Source organism: Carcharhinus amblyrhynchos, chromosome 5 (genome assembly GCF_965287045.1).
Source record: "Carcharhinus amblyrhynchos chromosome 5, sCarAmb.v2.hapA, whole genome shotgun sequence".
NCBI lineage: Eukaryota > Metazoa > Chordata > Chondrichthyes > Carcharhiniformes > Carcharhinidae > Carcharhinus > Carcharhinus amblyrhynchos.
In genome coordinates, this window is record NC_137328.1 from 113,871,433 (window position 1) to 113,897,380 (window position 25,948).

Sequence of the window (25,948 nt, forward strand, 5' to 3'; positions counted from 1 at the left end):
TCACATCTGTGCAGAGTCTGCACATTATCCCTACATCTGCATGGGTTCCCTCCGGGTGCTCCAGTTTCCTCCCACAGTTTGAAAGGCTGGTTAGGTGCAGTGCCCATACTAAATTCTCCCTCGGTGTGAAGTTTAAAGTTAATTTATTAGTCAAAAGTAAGGCTTACATTAACACTGCAATGAAGTTACTGTGAAATTCCCCATGTACCCGAATAGGTGCCAGAGTGTGGTGACTAGATTTTCACAGCAACTTCATTGCAGTGTTAATGTAAGCCCACATAAATAAACAAATAAAAACCCGGGGACACGAAGAGCCAATTTAGAATGGCCAATCCACCTAACCTTCATTGGCCGAGCGGCACCTTGGGATATCCTGAGGGGAAGAAGGGCGCTATATCAATGAAATGTAAATGATATTTTGTGCACATTGCTTCAGGCAGCAGGAGTACAATTCTCACAAGGGTTCAATGTGCATTAGCCAGGCTGATAACTCCAAATAGCCACAACTACTGAAACATAATAACCCTTAGTCCCTCCCCCCCCCTCGATTCCCGTCCACCAGCCCCCCGCCCCCACACACTTGCAACCTGTCAAAACCTCAGACTGGGCTAACCGAACAAAGTAGAAGTTGACATGTGCATTTTATATTATTTTTGTAGCCCACGTGGGGATTGTCAGACCTATTTCCTGGTGTTGTACAGCTCAAATGTGCACGCGTCCCCCTCTCTCTCTCTCTAGTATTCCTTGCCAAACTCCTTATATAAATAGTGTAGCCAGAGATCAAATCCAACCTCGTCTGTGCGTGTGTGTAGGATACAGCTACAGTTAAAAGATTGAGAGGGAACTCCGAGCTGTCCGCACATTCAAACATGCCATTCTTCCCTCCTTGGCTATCCTACAGCCAGCAGACCCAAGTGTTTTCTCCCCGGATCGCCGATACCCAGTCTGTGAAAGCTTTGCACATTCAGGCAACACGTGGATAAACTTTATTTCAAAGAGAAGTGTCACTTTCCGCGGAAACTAACCAGCCATCCAGCGCTACCCGTCCAAGAGCACATCACACGTTTTGTAAAATCTGTGAAAGCTGAAGTACCTCTCCTTTTTACTTGGATTCTCACCAGCCACCAACCACCCCCCCCCTTTCCCCTCTCCCCTCTCCCCCTCCCCTCCCCTCCTTTCCTTCCACCTTGATCCGTAAAAAAAAAGGAGGGGGGGAGAAAATCCGAGGATTATTATTATTGCACTGGGAGCTCCACTTGAAACGCCGCCTTCTACGCTGTACCCCAGCACGAAGATGCTCATCTTGGAGCTCGTCCTCTTTCTGATTTACACAGCCCTGCTGCAGAGGGACTCTGCTTACGAATCGAGCCAAGACTATTACGATGACTATCAAGACTTGGGAGAGGCGAAGGTAAAATTGGGTTTTGTTTTCGGTTGTAGCTGCGTCTCTTTGCTCTCTCTCTCTCTTTTCTCGCTTGTGTTAGTTACAAAGCGATCACCTTCACTTTCTAAGGCGCCGCAGGAGTTTATTGCGAGGCGGTTATTATTGAATCTGAGGGCTGGGGGCAGCTAACTCAGCTTTCCCTTAACACTGATAGATGTGTAGACTTTTTAATATTATGTTATTCCCAGTATATGTCGCGGCAGCTTATTTGTATGTAACTTCTTAACTTTTAATAATTTAACTTATATGTAACTGCTTAACTTTTAATAATTATCTAACTTTTAATGCGCCTCAGTGTAATTTCAATGCAACATTTTAGTCCAAATATTAATACATTTTGTGCAACTTTAGATATGCTGTTGTTACACTTATGGGCAACTTTTTATTAATACGCCGCGTGAATTTTTCAGCACATGTCTCGTTTTGGATACATAAATGTAACTTTTAATATACATACATATACAACTTTTGATTGCATTGTATGTGTATTTGTGTCGAATGGTTAGCATTTGTAGAATTTTGGGGATTTGCAGAATGTGGCCTCCCTCTGGAATATACAGAGTACAGAAACCGAGTGTTCACCGACCTTTCGCTGGGTTTGAATGTTGTGCTTGCGGGGTGCCCGGGCTAAACTTCCCCACAGCCCCTCCGCACAGACTGGCAAAAAGGTTTCAGTTTATTCCAAAAGAACCAGACTGCTGACACACCGCCCTCGACGTTACAGCCAGTTCCTGAAGTTACTTAAGAAGTGGCTGATTACAGAGAGAGAAAAAAAAAATCTATGGAGAACTCCCTCTGATTCAGATCGCCTGAATTGAAGCAATCGCTTAGCTTTCTCACATGTTACAATATATATCTTCAAGAGTAGGGGGAGTGCAGTGCTAGCATTTATAAATCAGAGCCAGATTTGGGATCTCCCCCCCAGCTCCCCAGAGAACGAGAAGGAGGGAGGGCACAATTTTTATTCGCTTTTTTTTTGAAGCCAGGAATAATTGTGTGTGTGTGTGTGTTGTGAACTGGAGGGGGGTGGGAGGGGGCGGGAGGAGAATTAAAATGAGTCGTTCCCCCCCACTCATTGCTGTTCTGGAGAGAAAGAGAGAATTGGTAGTGAATATCTAAGACAGTCTATCAGTTGGAATATAACTGAGGGACTTTAGCATTTTGGATTAAGAGTGTATAGGTGTCACTGTCAGGGCAATGAGTTTAAAGCGCTGGACGGGAGGGAAGGGGAGTAAGAACAGAGGCAGAGAGTGCACGATAGTATAGCGGTTAGCATTGCTGTCTCACCGAGCCAGGGCCTCAGGTTCGATTCCCGGCTTGGGTCACTGTCTGTGCAGAGCTTGCACAGTCTGCGTGGGTTTGCTCTGGATGCTCCGGTTTTCTGACACAATCTGAAAACGTGCTGATTAGGTGGATTGGCCATGCTAAATTCTCCCTTAGTGTACGCGAACAGGCGCCAGAGTGGGGTGCATCGGAGATCTTCACTGTAGCTTTGTTACAGTATTAATGTAAGCCTATTTGTGACACCAAAAAATAAACTTCAAACTTTGCATCAATACATGAGGACGTGACAATTATAGAGTTAAGGTGGAAGATCACAGAAATGGGGTAGCCTGGCGAGCGCTGCTGTCTCATTACGCCAGGGACCCGGGTCCAATTCTGGCCTCGGGTCATTGATTGTGTGGAGTCTGCATGTCCTCCCCGTGTCTGCATGGGTTTCCTCTGGAAGCTCTAGTTTCCTCTTACAGCCCAAAGATGTTCAGGTTAGGTTGACTGGCCATGCTAAATTGACCTCAGTGTCAGGGGATTAGCAGGGTAAATACGTGGGGTTACAGGAATAGAGTCTGGGTGGGATTGTGGCCGGTGCAGTCTCGAGGGTCAAATGGCCTCCTTCTGTACTGTAGTGATTCTATGAAACGGACACAAATTAAGAATAAGGACTTGCACTAATGCATGATGAAGGCGAGGTTTAGGGAGAGAGAGGAGACCTACATAGAGACAGAAATGGCACAGGAAAAAGGAGAGAAGAAGGGGGCACAGATACAGGGCAGGAGGAGAAAAAGCATAAACATCCACACATTCCACAGACAGCTTCCAGATGCACACATACATTAATGCACATCCCAAGCTGGGAAATCTCACAGTCAGAACTTTCCCTCATGAAAAATTGCAGCAGTCTCAGAGAAAAAGAGTGCACAAATACAAAGATAGAAACAGAAGTCAGTGACTTACAAATATACAACAGTTATATACATACAGGAGAGCAGATGAAGAGTGACAGGAATGTAAAAGAGAGAGAATGACACAAAAGTTATAAATGCCTACACAAAGGCAGAGAGAGAGAGACACACACACACACACAGACTTAGACTGAAGCAGTCAGACTTGGAGTGAACTGTCAGTAGCAGGAAACTGCTGTTCCTCATATAAAACTGATGACTCTCCATCAGGGATTGATTCAGAGTTAAAATGTGAGAGCGAAGTGCTCTGCAGTAGTTCTTCTCTGTTAAACTGCACTCCACTGAAAACTGACCAGAATTGTTCACATTTCAGAAGGGGTTACAGAGAGACAGCCCTGCAACTGACACACAGCAGGATGGCACAGTGATTAGCACTGTTGCCTCACAGTGCCAGGGACCCGGGTTCAATTCGCAGCTTGGGTCACTATCTGCGTGGAGTCTGCGCATTCTCCTTGTCGGTGCAGCTTTCCTCCAGGTGTTCCGGTTTCCTCCCACAGTCCAAAAGATGTGCTGGTTAGGTGCATTGGCCATGCTAAATTCTCCCTCAGTGTACCGAGACAGGTGCCGGAGTGTGGTGACTAGGGGATTTTCACAGTAAATTCATTGCAGTGTTAATGTAAGCCGACTTGTGACTAATAAATAAACTTAAACTTATACTTAGTCCCAGGAATAGAGAGAGAGAAAGTGAGAGGGGGACAAGAAAGAATGTGATGCTATAGATACACAAGAAGTCAGGGAAATCAGACAAGCAAAGTAGGTGAATGTAAAAGGCAGTGGGTAAAGGTGTAGACAGTGAGTGTATAAGATATGGACAAAGGCTGGCATGTTTGGATTGCCTAATTACAACATTTACGAAAAGGTCGGAGGAGCTGAAGATGTGGGTTTGCTGTTTTGAAAGGTAAATGGAGTTCTCTTTCTGCTGTCATAGCTGGAGGGCGCTATCACTCACTGAATGGGACTACTGTAATTCAGTCAAATCTTCTGTCAGCTGATTGAAACAGTATGTGCAGTTTCAAAAAAAAATGTGGACTACAGATGTTGTGCTTTTGGCATTTTGCACAGCGTTAAAAAGATTTGTCAACACTGCTGTGAAAGGCTTAACCCTGTTGTTGTTGTTAGCTGCCAACTGAATATTCATTTTCCCCGCATTTGCCTTTCCTCTGACAGGCTTTTTCCATACCGGTCTTACATTGTCAAATTCTTAGTCTCAATTCTTATCTTTTCTGACTTTCCATCATTCCTTGCACTCTTATTTAAAATTACTTCACGGGATGTAGGCATCATTGGCTGGACCAGTGTTTATTGCCCACCCCCAATTGCCCTTGTACTGAGGGCATTAAGAGTCAATCACATAAGAACATAAGAACATAAGAAATAGGAGCAGGAGTAGGCCATCCAGCCCTTCGAGCCTGCCCCGCCATTCAATAAGATCATGGCTGATCTGTCGTGGCTCAGTTCCACTTTCCCGCCCTCTCCCCATAACCCTTAATCCCCTCTCTTATCAAGAACCCATCAACCCGCTTCTTAAAAATATTTAGCGAGGCAGCCTCCACCACTTCAACGGGCAGAGAATTCCAGAGATTCACCACCCTTTGAGTGAAGAAGTTCCTCCTCAACTCTGTTCTAAACCGCCTCCCCTTTATCTTGAGGCTGTGCCCCCTAGTCCTACTGTCTTTTTTGAGCGGGAAGAGTCTCTCCACCTCTATCCTATCCATCCCATTCATCATCTTATACGTCTCAATGAGATCTCCCCTCATTCTTCTAAACTCTAACGAGTACAAGCCTAGTTTATTCAGCCTCTCCTCATAGCTCAATCCCCTCAACTCCGGTATCAGCCTAGTAAACCTCCTCTGCACTCCCTCCAGGGCCAAAATATCCTTGCGCAGGTGCGGCGCCCAATGCTGTGGGTCTGGAGTCACAGCTAGGCCAGGACAGGTAAGGCCTATCTCCTCCCTTAAAGGGGCACTAGTGAACCAGATGGGCTTTTGTTACAGTCAGCAATCATTTAACGATGATCTCTAGACTTTTAGTTCCAGATTTTTGTTGAATTTAAATGTTTTCACCTGCCATGTAGGGATTTGAACCCAAGTCCCCAAAGCATTACCCTGGCTGTCTGAATTACTAGCCCAATGATAATACCATTATGCCACCATTTTCCATTGTCATTTACAGAACACATAGGAATTAGGAGCTGAAGTAGACAATTCACCTGTTTAAGCCTGCTCCACCATTCAATCAGATCATGGCTGATCTCTTGGTCTCAAATCCACCTCCCCACCTGTTCCCAGTATCCATCCAGCCCTTTTTTTGTCAGGAATGTATCTTATCTCCTTCTTGAAACCATTCAGTGATTCAGACTCCACCACACTATAGGCCAGTGAGCTCCACAGATTCACCATCCTCTGCAAGAATTAGTTCCTCCTCATTTCAGTTTTAAACCTATCACTTCTCAATCTGTATCTGTGAGCTCTTGTTCATGATTGCCCCACAAGGGGAAACATTTGGTCTATGTTTACTTTATCAATCCCTTTTTAGCTTTATATGTACCTCAATATATGCATTTATATACGCTATGTTCCACAGCTGAAAGCTTGGCAAGCCATTTCCCCCTTTAAAAGAGATAAGTACAGAAGAATCACAAGGCATTTTTGACACAGTAACGCTAAGTGCAAGTGATGTAGCAAAACAATTTGATGTAATTCACACCTTTTGGTTGTGTGCGTAAGCAAATGAGAAGAGGGTTTGCCAAAGGATAATTGCACCCCTTGTCAAAAAGTGTAATTATGCCATAAAAGATCAACAAATGGGTTCATATGTTCATATGTAATGAAGCTTGGAACACAGCATTCAATCTGGATGTTTTTAGGTAGTTGAAATGCTGTCAGAGTGCTAACATTTGTCCCTCAACCAATTCCGTCAAAATAGACAAACTGCCGATTTTCACCTCAAGATTTTGTTTTTGAAATATTGCTGTGTTCAAATTGGTGGCTGTGTTTCCTGACACTGTAACTGGAACTACGCTTCTAAAAACACAAACTCAATGACTGGGAAAAAAATTGGAATGTCACTCTATCAATGCAAGTTCTCTCTGTCCTTCCATCTTTGATAATTGTGTAGTAGGATCACATTGTAACCTTTACTCCAGAGAATAATATTGCAGCCCTGTTTTGTAACAGTATTATAGTGCAGTCTTTACCCCAGAGCATCTGTAATAGTATCTTATTGCAGTCTTTACCCCAGAGCATCTGTAATAGTACCTTATTGCAGTCTTTGCCCCAGAGCATCTGTTTAGTATCATATTGCAGTCTTTACCCCACTGAACCTGTAGTTTTGCACAGTTTTTGCACAGTATTGCACAGTCCTATACCCCATAAAACTTGTAACAGTTAATATATTACAGTCCTGTACCCCATAGAATCTGTAACAATATCATGTTGCAACCCTGGACCCCATAGAACCTGTAACAGTAACACATTGCAGTCCTGTACCCCGTTGAACCTGTAATACTATTATGTGCAATCTTGTACTCCCGGATATTTCTGACAATATCTTGAGACGTATAGAAAGCTAGTTAGCAGATAGGAAGCGAGAGTTGGCATTAATGGCTCTTTCTCTGATTGGCAGTCAGTAACTAATGGGGTTCCACAGGGATCTGTACTAGGACTCCACTGTTCACATTATTTATTAATGATATGGAAGCGGGAACTGAATGTATTATCTCCAAATCTGCAGATGATACAAAGTTGTGTGGGAGGGTGAGTTGTGACGAGGATACAGAGATGCTTCAGCATGATTTAGACAGGCTGAGTGTGTGGGCATATGCATGGCAGATGCAGTTTAATGTGGATAAATGTGAGGTTATCCACTTTGGTAGCAATAATAGGAAGACATTATTACTTGAATGGGTGTAAATTGAGAGAGGTGGATACTCAGTGAGAACTTGGTATCCTTGAGCATCAGTCTCTGAAAGTGCACAGGTACAGCAGGCAGTAAAGAAGGAAAATGGTATGTTTGCCTTCATAGCGAAAGGATTTGAGTATAGGGATAGGAATGTTTTGCTACAATTGTATAGGGCATTGATGAGGCCATATCTAGTGTATTATGTACAGTTTTGGTGTCCTTATCTGAGGAAGGATGTCCTTGTGATAGAGGGAGTACAGTAAAGGTTTATCAGACTGATCCCTGGAATGGCGAGTTTATCATATAAGGAGAGACTAAGTGGATTTTGGATTATATTCACTGGAGTTCAGAAGAGTCAGGGGGAAGATGGAGTGTCTCATAGAAACTTATAAAATTTTAACAAGGTTAGTCAGGGTACATTCAGAAAGAATATTCCCAGTGGTGGGGGAGTCCAGAACTCAGGGTCATAGTTTGAGGATAAGGGGTAAACCTTTTAGAACTGAGGTGAGGAGAATTTTTTTCACCCAGAGGGTGGTGAATTTGTGGAATCACTATCAAAGAAAGTAGTTGAGGCCAAAACATTGTCTGATTTCAAGAAATTAGATATAGCTCTTGGGGCTAAAGGGATCTAGGAATATGGGGGGAAGGGGGGGATCAGGATATTAAATTTAATGATCAGCCATGATCAGAATGATAGTGGAGCAAGCTCTAAGGGTAAATTGCCTACTACTACTTTTAGTTTCTATATTTCTATGTTTCTATATCACTTGTAGAGGAAGTCACACATTTTGACAGCTGAAACAGCACTTTATCTTCCCCAGCCAATGTGAAAGGTAATAGTGAAACATACCAAAGTGCTGAAGGATGTGTTGGCTGCATGTGCTCACAATACTGTGGAAATCATAGCATTGCACAAACACATTATTTCTGCCACAGAGTAATATATAGAGACATCACCGCTGAAAAACTTAATAATTGAACACCATGAGAGAACAAAAGGAGGGGGACAGGGTGGCACAGTGCTTAACACTACTGCTTCACAACGCCAGGGACCCGGGTTCAATTCCTGGCTTAGGTCACTGTCTGTGTGGAATTTACACATTCACCCGGTGTCTGCATGGGTTTCCTCCAGGTGCTGTGGTTTCCTCCCACAGTCTGAAAGATGTGCGGGTTAAGTGGATTGGCCATGCTAAATTCTCTCTCAGTGTACCCAAACAGGCACAGGAGTGTGATGACTAGTGGATTTTCACAGTAACTTCACTGCAGTGTTAATGTGAGCCTACTTGTGACTAATGAATAAACTTTAACTTTTGGAGAATTATTCTCCCAAAGAGGCTGATATCTGCCAAGCTGACGGAAACCTATTTTTACAAATCTAAAATTACACTAACTTAGGCAGTTTTGACTTATCAGGGCAATAGCTGCTGTGTCCTCTGTTGCTACTTAAACATGGTGACAGCAAACTGCGGGAACTAGCATTATCTTATCACATGCACAAACCTTTCTTCTAACTTCAAGGAAAAGCCAAGTTCGTTGATTTTTTAAAAAAATAGATAAGGAGCTGCACAGACCAGGACTAACTTTACTGGTGTTTAATATAAACATTCCTAATTGCACAGCAGAGAAAGACATTGGGGGCGGAATTCTCCAGCCGTTCAAGCTGGTGGGATTTTCTGGTCCTACTGCAGTGAGCGGAGATTTGGCTGAGCACTAAATTCTCCGTCCTCGCTTGCAGTGGTGGCGTGTTGAGAACGGCTGGAAAATTCCAGCTATAATTTTTCAATTACTAAACTTTGTACCTGTAAATTGCCAGAAAGATAATGGGGAGTGAATGATGGCCGCGGATACCAGTGTTTTAAAAAGAAAACAGCGATTTGTGGTGAAGAAGAACCATGGGTTCGGATTCTCCTGGGCAATTCATTGCTGGCTTTGCTGTAACCACAATACTTAGATACTTGCTGTAAATGTCCCCATTTTGTGTCCTAGAATTCCTGGATCTACACCATTAATATATATGGATCTGGTCACATCCATTTGGGACTGGTATTTCGTGTGGCAATGACACGATTTATGGTCCTAACATGAAACCGATCTGTGGAGGCCCATAAACAGAACATGACTGGGAGATCTTCATAGTAACTCCATTGCAGTGTTAATGTAAGCCTACTTGTGACCTATAAATAAACTTTACTTTAAAGTCTCACTCCTGAAAGCAGTAAATTGTAAGATTGTCAGTTTCTTTCAGTTCTGTTGCTTTCTGTCTCCTCTCTCTCTCTTTCCCTTAATTTACTTTCTCTCCCTTTCTCTTAACCCACGTCCTTCAATCCCCCTCTTTATTGCTCTTTCTGTGTTTGATTTGATGCCAGTTTATCCCATTGTCTACTATGCCATTAACTCTATTTCTTTAGCTATTCTTTTGTTTCTTTAGTTATGCAGATAGAGCACTGAACCTGTTGTTGAAGGGGTCCTTTTAGCTCTGATTTAACTATGTATCAACTCTCACTTACAGAACTTGGGGAGGTATGGTGGCACAATGGTTAGTACTGCTGCCTCACAGTGCCAGTTCAATTCCCGGCTTGAATCACTGTCTGTGCAGAGTCCGCACCTTCCCCTCATGTTCTCCCCAGGTGCTCTGGTTTCCTCCCACTGTCCAAAGGAGGTGTGCGTTAGGTGCATTGGCTAAACTAAATTTTCCCTCATTGTACCCGAACCGGCACTGGAGTGTGGCGATTGGGGTAGTTTCACAGTAACTTCATTGCAGTGTTAAGGCGAACCTACTTGTGACAGAAACAAGTAAATAAATAGGGTGGCACTGTGGCACAGTGGTTAACACTGCTCCTCACAGCACCAGGGACCCAGGTTCGATTCCAGCCTTGGGTGACTGTGGAGTTTTCACATTCTCCCTGTGGCATGTATTTCCTCCTGGTGCTCTGGTTTCCTTCCACTATCCAAAGATGAACAGTGTAGTTGAATTGACCATGGTAAATTGCCCCTTAGTGCCCCAAGATATGTCGGTTAGGTGGATTCGCCATGGGAAATGTGTGAAGTTACAGAGATGGGAAGGAGAAGGGGGCCTGGGTAAGAAACTCTATCAGACAGTTGGTGTAGACTTGATGGGCTGAATGACCTCTCCTGCACTGTAGGGATTCCATGATTTTATGGTTCTAAGAAATAAATATACTTTACAGTGCAAAATTAAATGTGTTGATGGGTGCATTGAAAAATCAATTTACATGTACTGTGCCCTCTACATAAGAGATTCAGTGACACCTTGCTGCTAAGTAGTTACATGAGGGAAGGTTAGTGAATGGTAAATTGTACGTTGAATCCGTGTACTTACAATCATCCCTACTTATTTTGCCATCTTTGTCATGCTAATAAAGTTGTTGCACTTGGCAGTTGATTAATTACTTTATGCTGGTGTTAAAATGTATGACATGGGTAATTTAGTTACTAAATAGTCACAAATATAGATTAGAAACCATCCTTTTAAAACTAATTTCAAAAAGGCTGGACGTTAAATATCCTTGTATTATAGAGATGCGTCTAACTATCACCGCCAAAAGCAAGAGCATGATCATAGAGTCATAGCCACATAGCTGCATAGAATCCTTGCAGTGCAGACAAAGGCCATTCAGTCCATTTAGTCTGCACCGACTCTCCTACAGAGCATCTGACCCACACCCACCCATCTGCCCCATCTCCGTAACCCCATGCATTTACCCCGCTAATCCCCCTAACCAACACATTGGACACTGCAGGGAGAATTTAGCATGGTCAATCTTCCCCACCTGCACGTCTTTGGACTATGGGAGGAAACCGGAGAACGCGCTAACTCCACAGGGACAGATGTGATGGAGGGCACCAATGTCTGGGTTAGAATCTTTGGGCTGTATGTTAGCTAAAGTGATGTAAACAAGTATACCAAGCTGTTTGTGCAAGATCACTTTCTCAAGCTCCAATGTATGTCACCATGGAAGAGATATGGGAAATTGAATCTACAGTTTTAGCTGCTTGTATCACCTCAAGGATAAGGACCCAACTAAGTGAGATCCCAGGCATAGAAGGCCAATCCATTGGATTGTATTAGTCTATAGCTGGTCTTCCCCCCAACACCCACAAAACATCATGTCTGAATGTATTTACAACAATGGCAATAGTCTCATCTGTTCAGTGTATCTGTTGTAAATACTGGGAATAATTTTAACTCAACTTCCAAGCAAAAAACACACAGGATCTGACTGAATGTTGAATTCACACCCCACCTAATAATACTCTGAGTCTTTGCAACTGGGAGATGAAATGAATAATTAACAAGTGAGTCAAATATATTGCCTACAAATAATTTGGTGCAACTTCATAGTGTGTACAGAAAAATAATTTTCTGCATAAATTTAACGTAGACATTGTGAAACTAAAATAACAAACTCTGATACTTGTTAAACAAAATTATTGTTTAAACACAAAGGCTGGAATTTTACCTTCCCACCCGCCATGGGAATCAGAGCCATGGAAAGGTCTGTTGACCTTGGGCGGGATTTTCCGGTTTCAGGGCAAGTGAGGCCGGAAAATCCTGCCCAGAGTAATATTACAAGCGAAGTAATATTTAAAGTTTTATATAAGTTGTCAGGGTTTGGTTAGCTCATGTTTTTATTAATGTCACAAGTAGGCTTACATTAACTCTGCAATGAAGTTACTGTGAACTTCCCCTAGTCGCCAACTCTGAATACATTGAGGGAGAATTTAGCATGGCCAATACACCTAACCAGCACATCTTTTGGACTGTGGGAGGAAAAGGCTACCCAGAGGAAACCCATGCAGACACGGGGAGAACATGCGGACTCCACATAGGCAGTAACCCATGCTGGGAATTGAACAGAGCTGCCTGTTTGCTGTGAGGCAGCAATGCTAACCCCTGTGCCACTGCCTTGGTGGAGTATAGTGGAGTAGTGTCCCGCAAATTGTGAGTTGCCGAAAAATAATCTTTCTTGGCACAGTGGCACAGTGGTTAATGCAGTTGCCTCACAGCGCTGAGGATCCATGTTCAATTCCGGCCATGGGTGTCTGATTGTGTGGAGTTTGCACATTCTCCCTGCGTATGTGTGAGATTCCTCCGGGTGCTCCGGTTTCCAACCATAATCCAAAGATACGCAGGTGAGGATTGGCTATGCTAAATTGCCCCATAGTGTCCCAGGATTGTGAGTTAAGGGGATAAGCTGGGTAACCGCAGGCATAGGACCTGGGTAGCATATTGGAGAGTCAATGCAGATTCAACAAGCTGATTGGCTTCCTTTTGCGCTGTAGGGATTCAGTGATTCCCTAACAGAGATAGATGCCAGCAGTCCTTTAGGACGATGGCTGAGATGATGATGTAAGCTTTCACTCACAATTCTCACCCTGGTTCTGCCTTCCTTTAATGAAATTGGCCAGCATCCTTGTATTGCATGGCATTTTAACCCGTTCTCTCTTTTAATTTAGCCACTATGTTGGCGTTCCTCCTCTAACAAGGGATTCAGTGTTGCTCTATTGATTGACCAAATTCGTACAAATCAATTGTTATTGGGTTGTGCAGCCATTGTTAAGACAGGCTGCTGTTGTTTATGGATATGGAACAGCAGGGTTGTATCACCTACAGCTTAGCAAATTCTCGGGCTGTGTCGTATCTCAGTGTGTCGTAGCTACTGACTCCAATTAGTGTGTGACCTTTGCCCCCAGTTAGTATAGGAGATAATGGTTCGTTTACACAAAGTGGAGTACGTGTCACGATTATTTACCAGCCCCGTTACACTATCCATGTCCCCGACTTAATAAGCTCGCCATGTTAACCCATTAGTGATGTTCATGTCTCCTGGGATGCATTCATATGACCAAATTAGCAGCAAGTGCCAAACCAGGACCATTTTGAAACAATATCTATCCCACAATGAACATCACTAGAATAGGTGGTATGGTTATTATCCTCAGTGCTGTTTGCTTGCACAGATTTGATGATGCGTTCATCGAATCATAGGATCCTACAGGACAGCAGGAGGCCATTCGGCCCATCGAGTCTGCACTGACCGCAACCCCATCCAGTCCCTTTCCCCATAACCCCATGCATTTACCCTAGCTAGTCCTCCTGACACTAAGGGAAAATTTAGCATGGCCAATCCACCTCACCCACCCATTTCTGGACTGTGGAAGGAAATTGGAGCACCCGGAGGAAACCCACACAGACATGGGGAGGATGCGCAAATTCTACACAGGCAGTAACCCAAGCTGGGAATCGAACCCAGATCTCTGGTGCCATGAGGCAGCAGTGCTAACCACTGTGCCGGTGTGCCGCGTTCACCGGGTTGCACAGAAGCATAGAAAATAGGAGCAAGTGGAAGCCATTCAGCCCTTCGACACCATTTGCTATGATCATGGCTGACCATCCAACTCCATAGCTTGATCCTGACTTCTTCTTACTTAGTGACTAAACTTTAGAGGAACTTAAATGGCTGCAAAGCATTCTGGGATGCCATATGAGATTGCAATACAAATGTAATATTTTTTTTTCCAAACCACTTTCCCACCCCACAACAAGTCAGCACTGAAAATTAAAGGGAAAAATATCAGAAGCCATGTGTTCAGTGAGTTGATTAGCTTATCTCAAGTACCAGCCATCCTGATTACTGCTGCTGAGACTCACATAAGTGCAGAATTTAAAACTCATTATGCGAAAACCGTATGCAGACATTGACCTAAATTGGTCCACTTCACTGGCAAAGCAAGCTATAAAATAAATCAGCCCTCAAGAACAATGTTCTATCATTGAGAGCCTAATCATTTTGAGAGCCTTTTATACATTAAGGTTACATTAAGGTTGCGCAATACAATTTATCTGAGTTGCAGTCTCAACTTGCAAGCATTAAAGCCTTGTATTCACTTGTACAGGAAATTATTTAAAGCAATTTTTGGCAGAGGTATCATAGGCTGCAGGAGCACAAGTAGGCTACTTAGCCCTAGGAGCCTGCCCTTACAGTCAATTAGATTATGGCTGATCTTAACTCCACCTTACCCACTTCACTTCCTTAACCCTTAATACCATTTCCAGACAAAAATCCAGCGATTTCGTTTTTGAAATTTTCAATTGACTTGGTTTCAAAAGCTTGCTGCACTAAAGAGTTGCTAGTTCTCACTTCTTTGGCAGAGCATAGTGGGTGTAGCCAGCATGTCTTGGGCACGGTTCTGAGCTGGTGTCTGAAGACCCTGACAGGGAGAATGGTGACATTGATCAGACTCCAAGGAATCAGTTCAAGAAAGATGACTCCACAAGCCTGAACACGCTTCTGGGAGTGGTGTCTGGGTACAGAAGGCTGGTGTCATTTTAATATTCTTTTTGATATTGGCTGTGGCTCACCCTTGCCCCTTGAGTCAGAAGGTTCAGTGTTCAAGTCCCACTCCAAGCACATATCTGGCATGATGGCACAGTGGTTAAATCTGCTGCCTCACAGCACCAGGGACCGGGCTTCAATTCCTGCCTTGGGTCACTGTCTGTGTGGAGTTTTCACATTCTCCTCATGCCTGCGTGGGTTCCCTCTGGGTCCTCTAGTTTCCTCCCACAGTCCGAAGATGTGTGGGTTAGGTGAATTGGCCATGCCAAATTGCCCCTCAATGTTTGTGGGGCTAGCTAGGGTAAATTCGTGGGGTTACGGGGATAGGACCTGGTTGAGATTGTGATTGGTGCAGACTTGATGGGCTGAATGGCCTCCTCCTGTCCTTTAGGGATTCCATGGGAGGAATTTTCCCTTCCTGCCCATCATGGGAATCTGAGCAGAAGAGAGAGGGAAGTGGACCATTGACCTCAGGTGGAATTTTCCGTTTCTGGGGTGAGTGTAGCCGGATAATCCCATCCTGTAATTCTATGATCCGGGCATTCCAGTGCAGTACTGTTGTCATTGGGTGAAATGTTAAACCAAGACCGTGTCTACATCCTCAGGTGGATACAAAAGATCCAATGACACTATTTCACAGGAGAAGAAGCAGGAAAGAATTCTCCTCAATGGCCTTGCTAATATTTTGTCTCAACCTAGATCACTAAAACTCATTGCTGTTTATGGGACCTCTCTAAGAGCATATAAGCTGCAGATTTCTCACAACAATAGATACAGTTGATAAGTACTTTATGTCTGTGGAACACTTAGGGATATCCTCAAAGGGACTAGATAAGTCCTTGTTCCTTCTTTTTGATGTTCCCAATGTTATAGTTTTATGTCTACTATCATTGAACCCTGTTTGTTACATCAATAGTCTAGAAGGTACAGTCTATATTTTACATCAAACTGATGTTAGAGCCTTGCTTTGTCTTGGCATGTGGGTCGTCCTGGACACTGACTCGTTTTAAGTAACGCAAAAGATGTTTCAGCATGTTACTTGGTACTCAGACAAAGTGCACTTGTAATAGAATTGACACCGGCTGATATCATACCCTGCTGTTGTTAATGTTAAATTGAGCTCCCATATATGTCATCCAAAGTTCAAGAAGTTTTTTGTTTGACCTCAGCAGTTTCTAAATGGTTTTAAAATGACATTACTTCAGAAAGCCAATTCCAACAGGCCCAATAATGGTGAAAGCACTTAGCCACTTTGTTTTGCCAAATTCCACTTCTCCAGAAAGAAAGCTAGCACATGTTTAGGAAGCATAGATTTTCAGAAAATATTCCTTCCCTGCCTGTCATATCTCTGCAGATCGGTAAAAATAAGTTTTCCATTTTTGTAAATTCTGAACTTCAAAATCTCAGAGCTTTATGTGTGGATATAAACTCATTTTTAAAGCAGTCTTGCATACTAAGTCTAAAAATGTGATCAACTTTTCCAGTAACTGCTTTTTGGCAAGCAACAAGTTCATTCTAATCTTTTGAGGGTCACAATCAGCTCTGAAAGTGTGAGACATTTGTCTTTCTTTTAGTTTAGTTTAAAAGAGTACTGTTGGTGATGAAGAATTTCCCAGGTGTGTACATTTTCATAATTGTACTTCAACTCTTAATTCTGAAATATTTAGATTAAGCGCTAAGAGGTACGGGAAAAGAGCTAGGAAGTGGGATTACAATTGTTAGTTCTGTTCGGAAAGCCAGTATCCATGCAGGCATGATGGATGAAATTGTCCCCTATCTGCTGTAATTTAAATTCTTCAATGTAATGCAGAAAATGTAGTCTACTCTTGATTCAAAGTCAACCATTGCCCAACAACATTTGAGTTATCCAATATCGAATTTAAAAGTTGGCAAGTCATGTTGCAGATTTATAGAACTTTAATTAGACCGCACTTGGAATATAGTGTTCAGTTTGGTTGCCAGAGGGATGTGGAGGCTCCGGAGAGGGTACAGAAAAGATTTACCGAAATGTTGCCCGATTTGGAGGGCATTAGCTATGAGGAGAGGCTGGAGAAACTTGGTTTGTTCTCACTGGAATGACAAAGGTTGAGGGGGTGAGGGTGGGGGAGGGCGCAACCTGATAGATGTCTACAAGAGTATGAGGGGCATGGACAGAGTGGATAGTCAGAAGCTTTTTCCAAGGGTGGAAGAGTCAATTACCAGGGGGCATAAGTTTAAGATGCAAGGGGCAAGATTTAAAGGAGATGTAGGAGGAAAGTTTTGAAAACAGAGGGTGGTGGGTGCCTGGAACCCACTGTCAGGAGAGGCAGTGGAAGCAGATATGATATTGACTTTTAAGGGACATCTTGACAAATACATGAATAGGATGGGAATAGAAGGTTATGGTCCCCGGAAGGATAGGGGCTTTAGTTCAGAAGGGCAGCATGGTGGGTGCAGGAAGGGCCTGTTCCTGTGCTGTAATTTTCTTTTCTCTTTGTTCTTTGTTACTTTGAATGTTTTTTGTGCCTGCAAATTGAATGACAATTTGAGATGAGTGGCCTTTTGAATTGAAGGCATTATATATTGTCTGGTGGAAGTGTTGCGTAAGAGGATAAGAACAAACATACTTTAGGAAGGAAAGCAAATTACTGCGGTTGCTGGAATCTGAAGCCAAAAGAGAAAATGCTGGAAAATCTCAACGGGTGTGGCAGCATCTTTAAGGAGAGAAAAGAACTGATGTTTCTGATTCAGATGACCTTTTGTCAAAACGAAATACTGTAGGAACATCGGAAAAATTGAAGAAGCGTGAATTGTAGACAAAATGCGGGAAATACACAAAAATGAAGCTGGAACATCTGACAGACTTAAAAGACAATTCCGTTTCCCTGATTCACTGCTGTGGAACATTCTGGTGTTGCCACTGCTATATATTTAAAAGGGTTGCAGGTTGATCACGTGGTGGCGATGTCATTAGGGTGCTGCCACAGGCTGCTGTTTTACCTTCAGTTGAGTGCAAACCACATTCTTTTCTTATTTTTTTGAAACACTCAACCTCTAACATAGTTACAGCCATCAGTTTGAGTCCTCATCACAGAACTTCCAGGTTATGCCAAAGTTATGGTAGGTGAGTAGCAAAAGTCCTATGGAAATCCATCCTCTGTGTCTCTTTTGCCTGGCAGTCTCAAATGCATAAACAATAATTACCAGTAAATTGGCATTCCCACTCTGGAGGTCACATTGTGTGCTGATGTGTGGAAGATGGAAATCCCACACATTTAAAGGAAGGTTTGCAAATACATTCACACCCCCCATTCCTCAGGATGTCACAAAGCCGTGTGCAGCAAATAAAGTGGCCTTTTTATGTGAGATGCTGTTGTGATGTGCGGACCCAGTTTGGGAACAGTAAGACCCCACAGGGATGGTAACTTTCACTTAAGGTTAATAAGCAGTGCCCTCACAGACACATCAGTAAGTCTGAAGAACTGATCTAGCTCACTTCCTTGCAACATCCAGTTTGCAAGATTCAGTTGTTTATCCTTAATGTTGACAATGGTTAGATAGTCGTATCTTACAATTTACCAATGCCTTGCTGAGGTGATATAAAGGCTAGTTCCAGTTTGTTCTAGAATTGCCTTGTGTTTGAGGATATATCATATTCTACACTTCAGGATGAGGGTATAGTTGGGTGGATTAGTAAGTTTGCTGATGACACCAAAGTCGGAGGTGTGGTAGATTGTGAGGAAGGGTGTCATAGTTTGCAGGGTGACTTAGACAGGTTGCAGAGCTGGGCCGCGAGGTGGCGGATGGAGTTTAATGCAGAGAAGTGTGAGGTAATTCATTTCGGTAGGAGTAACAGATGTGTTGAGTATAGGGCTAATGGGAGGACTTTGAATAGTGTGGAGGAGCAGAGGGATCTAGGTGTATGTGTACATAGATCCCTGAAAGTTGGGAATCAAGTAGATAAGGTTGTTAAGAAGGCATACGGTGTCTTGGCGTTTATTGGTAGGGGGATTGAATTTAGGAGTCGCAGCGTCATGTTGCAACTGTACACAACTCTGGTGCGGCCGCACTTGGAGTACTGTGTGCAGTTCTGGTCCCCACATTACAGGAAGGACGTGGAGGCTTTGGAGAGGGTGCAGAGGAGGTTTACCAGGATGTTGCCTGGTATGGAGGGGAGGTCCTATGAGGAGAGACTGAGGGATTTGGGGTTGTTTTCGCTGGAAAGAAGGCGGCTAAGAGGGGATCTTATTGAAACATATAAGATGATTAGAGGTTTAGATAGGGTGGATAGTGATAGCCTTTTTCCTCAGATGGAGAAAGCTAGCACGAGGGGGCATGGCTTTAAATTAAGGGGGGGGTAGTTATAGGACGGATGTCAGGGGTAGGTTCTTTACCCAGAGGGTGGTGAGGGATTGGAACGCCCTGCCTGCTGCAGTTGTAAATGCACCTAGTTTGGGGGCGTTTAAGAGATCTGTGGATAGGCTTATGGACGAAAAGGGATTAGTTTAGATTAGTGGGTCAGTGTTTTTTTTTTAAAAACTGGTCGGCGCAACATCGTGGGCCGAAGGGCCTGTTCTGCGCTGTAATGTTCTATGTTCTATATTATTGTCCTTGACCATACAATTTTGCTTAGGTATGTTTGGAACCTTTGTAAATCTTTTCCTTCTGTCCAGCAGACTCTGCTTTTAATCCCTACTTCAAAGGAGAATCATTATTTTAATGTTATTACTCCTTACTCATAGCTGAATTCTCTTGTAACTTTGCGTTTATGGCTGCATCCCTTCACATCATGACCAAATAAAGTATTTATAGCTGTTGGTTGCAGGTTCACCAGGATGTTGCCTGGTCTCGAGGGTGTTGACTATGAGGAGAGGTTGAATAAACTAGGAGTGTTTTCACTGAAAAGACACAGGCTGAGAGAAGACCTGATAGAGGTGTATAATGTTACGAGAGGCACAGACAGGGTGGATAATCAGAGGCTTTTTTCGCAGGTTGGAACGGCCAGTTACAAGGGAGCACAGGTTCAAGTTGAGAGGGGGAAAGTTTAAGGGGGAAGCGCAGGGGAAGTTTTTCATGCAGAGAGTGATGGATACCTGGAATGCACTGCCAGAGGAGGCGGTGGAAGCCGGCACATTAGCAACATTTAAGAGGCATCTTCATGGGTACATGAATAGGGAGGGAATGGAGAGACATGGTCCAACTAAGGGCAGAAGTTTATTAGTTTGGATAGGGCATCATGATCAGCACAGGCTTGGAGTGGGCGGGGGTGCCATAGGTCCTGTTTCTGTGCTTTTCTTTGTTCTGTGTTTTTTGATAAATATGGCACCGGACTTGGGGGAGAACTCGCTGCTCTTCTTCAAATTTATACCATGGGATATTTTATGGGCTTCCTGAGTGGGCATATTGGACCTCGGCACACATGCAGTATTGTTTAGCAATAAGGCAGAATACAATGGATGAGCTGAGGGACTTTGACTCTGCAAGTTGCCACGTTACATGGACACTGGAATTTCTTGAAATGGGCTAGCCTCCTTCATCTTGCATTAACGCACCCTCACTCTCAAACATAAATCTTCACTCGCACCACATAGAAGATGGAAGTACAAATAGGTGATTATCGACATTAAAGCCATGTATTACACAGTTAAAAAACCAACACTTAACATGGAACCAGACATTAATGATAATTGTTACCTTAAGTCACAGTGAAAATGTGAATAAAACTGCTTAAGGATCATTTAAATAGAAATTATTCTGGTTTGCAAATGCTGGAACTACACTTAGCAAGTGTGTAATCCTAGCTTAAATACAGTCATCCAGCAGCAGAATTACAGACACAGTTCATGTATCAAACAGTCTTGGCTTGCTTAGAAACGGCTGACAGTTTTCAATTTTCTGACTTGGAACAATTTATCCTCATGGCTTGACTCTATAGCATTCAGTGCGATATGAAACTGAGCCATACACTCCAGCACTCTGACAGGTTGGATTCCCATTTGTCCTCAGGCTCTTGGTTAGTGCAGATTATTTTTTATATACTCTGAACTAAGATATGGAAAAAATTAGCCAGGTTTCCAGGCCCGATTCCTATTCAGTGACAGCTACAGTGGGAAGTTGGGTAGTAACTTGATCTAAATAGAGCCATCATGGCGCTGAAGTGGGATGGCAGGGTGGACAGTGCTTAGCACTGTTCCCTCACAGCGCCAGGGACCCGGGTTTGATTCCTGGCTTGGGTGACATTATTCAGATAACGTAGTTCCTTGAAGAGCAGTGACTGTTGCTATATCACATTATTTCTCAGCTACGGAGCAGGAATGGGGGAATCTGACTATGCTAAAAAATCATTGATAGTTAAGAAAGCCTACCAATGCCTCTACTTCCTCAGAAGGGTAAGGAAATTTGCCAAGTCTGCTACAACTCTCACTAGCTTCTATAGATGCACCATAGAAAACATTCATTCTAGTTGTATCACAGCTTGGTATGGCTCCTGCTCTGACCAAAATTGCAAGAAACTACAAAAGGTCATGAATGTAGCCCAGTCCATCACTCAAACCAGCCTCCCATCCACTGACTCTGCCTACACGTCCCTCTGCCTTGGAAAAGCAGTCAGCATAATTAAGGACCCCACACACCCTGAACATTCTCTCTTCTGCCTTCTTCTGTCAGGAAAAAGATGCAAAAGTGTGAGGTCACGTACCAACCAACTCAAGGACAGCTTCTTCCCTGCTGCCACCAGACGTTTGAATGGACTTACCTTGGATTGAGTTGATCTTTCTCCACACCCTAGCTATGACTGTAACAATACATTCTGCACTCTCTCCTTTCCTCCTCTATGAATGATATGTTTTGCCAGAATAGTGAGTAAGAAGCAATACTTCTCACTGTGATAATAATAAATCAGATGAAATCAAAAAATCAAAGTCCTCAAATCATATTCCTCATTTTATTTATGGAAGACCATCAACACCATAAAGTAGAGTGCCACATTATGTTGTTGATACAGGCATCAGAGTGTAAGATGTCATTGGTAATTGACTTTGGGATGACGTTTTAGTAATCTTTTTACATCAGTCAAGCTGTCACAAGGTCATGTAAGGCACAGCACATTTTATTCCAGCCCCCACCACCCACACCACCCTGCCCCTCCATATACCCAAAGGTTTGCCTTGTGAGTTGATTGCCCGCGAGATTGGTGAGTGGATGGAACTGACTGGTGTGTTCTGGAATCGAGTGACAATGGTCTCAAAGTTATTTCTGGTACTTAGCATTAAATAGTGCCTATTTAAACAAATGGAGACTTCAACCTCAACCACTTGCTGTAATAACTTGAATTGGGACTAATTAAAAACTTAACTGATTATTATTTCAGGACAGATGCCATGCTCCACAATTGCAATACAATCACGCACTGTTTCAAAGTTGAGAGGAGGACTGGAAGGAGCCAAAGCGGCATTTCCCCTGAGCTATTCCTGCTGCCGTGGTGGGAAACTAATCAATCAAGTTGTTAATCCTTTCCCTGTTTGCAGTTTTTCATTCCGTTGCTATTCACTGTGACAATATTAAGGTCAGTTTTTGATTTGCGTGGCTGGCTTATGGCCCTTAGATTCAAGCTCTGCACCAGTCAGGACCCCCAGGGATAACAATCAGAGCACAGCAGAGCACATCTGTTAAAATTAGTGTTAACCCACTGTGCAGTGCTCTCACCTCTGAGTCAGACAGATGGTGGGTTCAAGACACCAGAGTAATAATCAAAGTTTAGAATCCTGGTGCAGTACTGAGGGAGTGCTGTGCTGTCAGAGGCGATGTCCTTCAGATGAAATGTTGAACAAAGTTCCTGGATTTCCTTCCAGGTACAAATATTTTGATTTGATTTGCTATTGTCTCATGTGTAAGTATACAGTGAAAAGTATTGTTTCTTGCGTGTTATACAGACAGAGCATACCGTTCATAGAGAAGGAAACAAGAGTGTGCAGAATGTAGTGTTACAGACATAGTTAGGGTGTAGAGAAAGATCAACTTAATGCAACATAGGTCCATTCAAAAGCCTGACAGCAGCAGGGAAGAAGGTGTTCTTGAGTCGATTGGTACGTGACCTCAAACTTTTGTATTTTTTTCCTGATGGAAGAAAGTGCAAGAGAGAACATCTGGGGTGCATGGGGTCCTTAAGTATGCTGGCTGCTTTGCTGAGGCAGCGCGAAGTGTAGACCGAGTCTTTGGATGGGAGGCTGGTTTGCGTGATGGATCAGGCAACATTCACGACCTTTTGTAGTTTCTTGCAGTCTTGGGCAAATATAAAACCTTGTGCTGCCGTGTCCAAGAGTGCTAATGTTTTCCAGTGTCCTTGTCATTATTTGTCATTCAAACTTTGCTGTTTGTGGGACCCTTGTTGTGTGCAAATTGGCTTCTGTATTTTCTAAATGACAGCACTGACTAGACATCGAGGCAATGGCTTAGGGGTATCTAGGCAATGGCTTATTCCTACACTATTAATCCAGAAACTCAGCTAATGTTCTGGGGATCCAGTTTCCAATCCCACCATGGCAGATGGTGGAATCTAAATTCAATAAAAATATCTGGAATTAAGAAGTGATTGATAAGACCATAAGATATAGGAGCAGAATTCAGCCATTTGGCCATCGAGTCTGCTCTGCCATTCCATCGTGGCTGATATGATTCTCATGCCTTTGCCAATTATCAGAAAATCCCATCTAGTTCACCTTTAGGGAAGGAAAACTATCCTTATTTGGTTTAGCCTACATGTGATTCTAGAGCCATGGCAATGTGGTTGACTCTCAACTGCCCTTGGGCAACTAGGGATGGGCAATAAATGCTGGCCAGCCAGCACTGAGTGAATAAAAAAAAAGTAAACTTGGTTGTGAAGTGCTCTATCATCATTGGCCATTCCTCAGTTCAAGGGTGAGGCCTAATTAGGCTTAGTTTCTGAAATGGCTGACTCTTGATCTACAGATCATCGGGCATGCTGGACAGGATATCCCACAGTTTAGTGGGATCCGGAGTGCAGGACTTGCTTCCTTTTCTTTCCTTCCCTGCTGCTGCCTTGCCTCATCCATTAGACCCTAAATCTGATGCAGCTTTTTTTTAATTCATTCATGTGATATGGGTGTCGCTGGCTGGCCAGCATTTATTGCCTATCCCTAGTTGCCAGAGGGCAGTTGAGAGATAACTACATTGCTGTGGCTCTGGAGTTACATGTAGGCCAGATTTCCTTCCCTCAAGGATATTAATGAATCAGGTGGGTTTTTCCAACAATCGACAATGGTTTCGTGATCATCAGTAAATTCTTAATTCCAGGTATTTTTATTGAATTCAAATTCCACCAACCGCCAAGGCAGGATTTGAACCCGAGCCCCCAGAACATTAGCTGAGTTTCTGGATTAATAGAATTAATGCCACTCGATCATCGCCTCCATTTGAACAATTGATAGCAAGCTGTTCCCAGTCATTAATGTTAATGCTGCCACGCTTCACAGAGAGCTTCACAATGTCTTTGAAGCGTTTTCATTCTTTCTCCCCTGGAAGACTGAATCTTTGAGAATGAAGATGACCGCACTTGGCAGGGAAGATGGTTTTTGACCATCCAGACACCATGTCCAGTCCATCAAAATTGATTTTACAGCAGTTTTCCTGAATGTTTGTGGTTCTAGTTTCAAAAAAGATAACTGCATTTGCTTGACAGTCCTCCCAGGAAATCTAGAGGATGTGACAGCGGTATTGCTGATGGAATTTCCTTTGCGTCCTTATGTGTCACTGATACACAGTCTCGACCTTACCGCAGCATGGAAGGGTCACGTCAACAACTGTCTGTACGCTAAGACTTTTGTTGACTTGGGGTCAAGACTTTTTATACTGCTTCTTCAGTCCACACTACTGTCTTTCTTTTTAGTGTATTAATAACTATTGAGCTGCTTTGAAATGGCAAACCAACCATTTGGAGCAGGCCCCTGCTGAGTTGAACAACTTTCATTGATTTTCTTAAACTGTAATCGCAGTTGAGACCCACTTTCTTGATCAATGTCTACTTTAGCAGAATAGTAAAGTGGCTGTTGTTGTGGGGATGTTGTCTGAACAGTCACACACTTTATAAAGTCTACATGGAAGAGCTCTCAGTAATTGTGGCTTCAGAATCTCAAGCACTTCCAACTGACTAGTGTAATAGAACATAGTTATTAAACTGGAAAGCGTGCAAAAAAGATTTACAAGAATGTTATTGGGACTGGAAGGCTTGAATTATAAGGAGAGGATGAATAGGTTGGGAGTTTTTTTCCCTGGAATGTAGGAGGATGAGCAGTGATCTTATAAAGGTTTACAAAATCATGAGGGGCAGAGTTAGGGTGAACAGCCAAGATCTTTTCAGTGTAGAGGAGTCCAGAACAAGAGGGCATAGATTTGAGATGAGAGGGGAAAAGTTTAAAAGGGACCTGAGGGGCAACATCTTCACACAGAGGGTGATGCTTATATGGAATGAGCTGCCAGAAGAGGTGGTAGAGACAGGTACAATTAAAACATTTGGGCAGGTTCCTGGATGGGAAAGGTTTAGCGGAATATGGGCCAAACGCAGGCAAATGGGACTAGTTCACTTTAAGAAACCTGGTCGGCATGAGCAGGTTGGGCCGAAGGACCTGTTTCTGTGCTGAATACCTCTGTGCCTCTATCTCTATGATTCTATGACTCTATTTCAGATCAGGAAAAGGCCATGAAATCAGATGGGCCTGTCATTGTTAAATATTCCAACTTTCTATCTTTCACCGCTGCAATCCATTGTCACTCCAAAATATTTCCAGTTGTTCTGCGTACCAACTTGTGTCATGTATGTAAATCCCTGGACAGTCCTGGAGTGTTCAGGAACTGAGGATTAATCTCACCTTTTTTGTTCCCAGTGATTTTAAAGCTTTGCCAGTGTTGCCTCATTTTATTTTGTTAGCTCCCATGATTATCTTAAACAATTTCAGTTGCGTGGTGCTGAGATGCTGCTTGGAGGTGTAAAGACAGGATTTATTGCAAACATG

The 25,948-nt window shown here is 43.2% G+C and overlaps 1 protein-coding gene across 1 annotated transcript in view; it reads left to right on the forward strand.

Moving 5' to 3' along the window:
- Nucleotides 1-707: 707 nt before the first annotated feature.
- The window catches only part of vegfc (vascular endothelial growth factor c), a 184,743-nt gene continuing 159,502 nt past the window's right edge, over nt 708-25,948 (forward strand). The window contains exon 1 of the mRNA XM_080189443.1: nt 708-1,411. Coding sequence (XP_080045569.1) covers nt 1,295-1,411 — 117 coding nt within the window. The 5' untranslated portion in view covers nt 708-1,294. The remainder of the gene's footprint in view (nt 1,412-25,948) is intronic.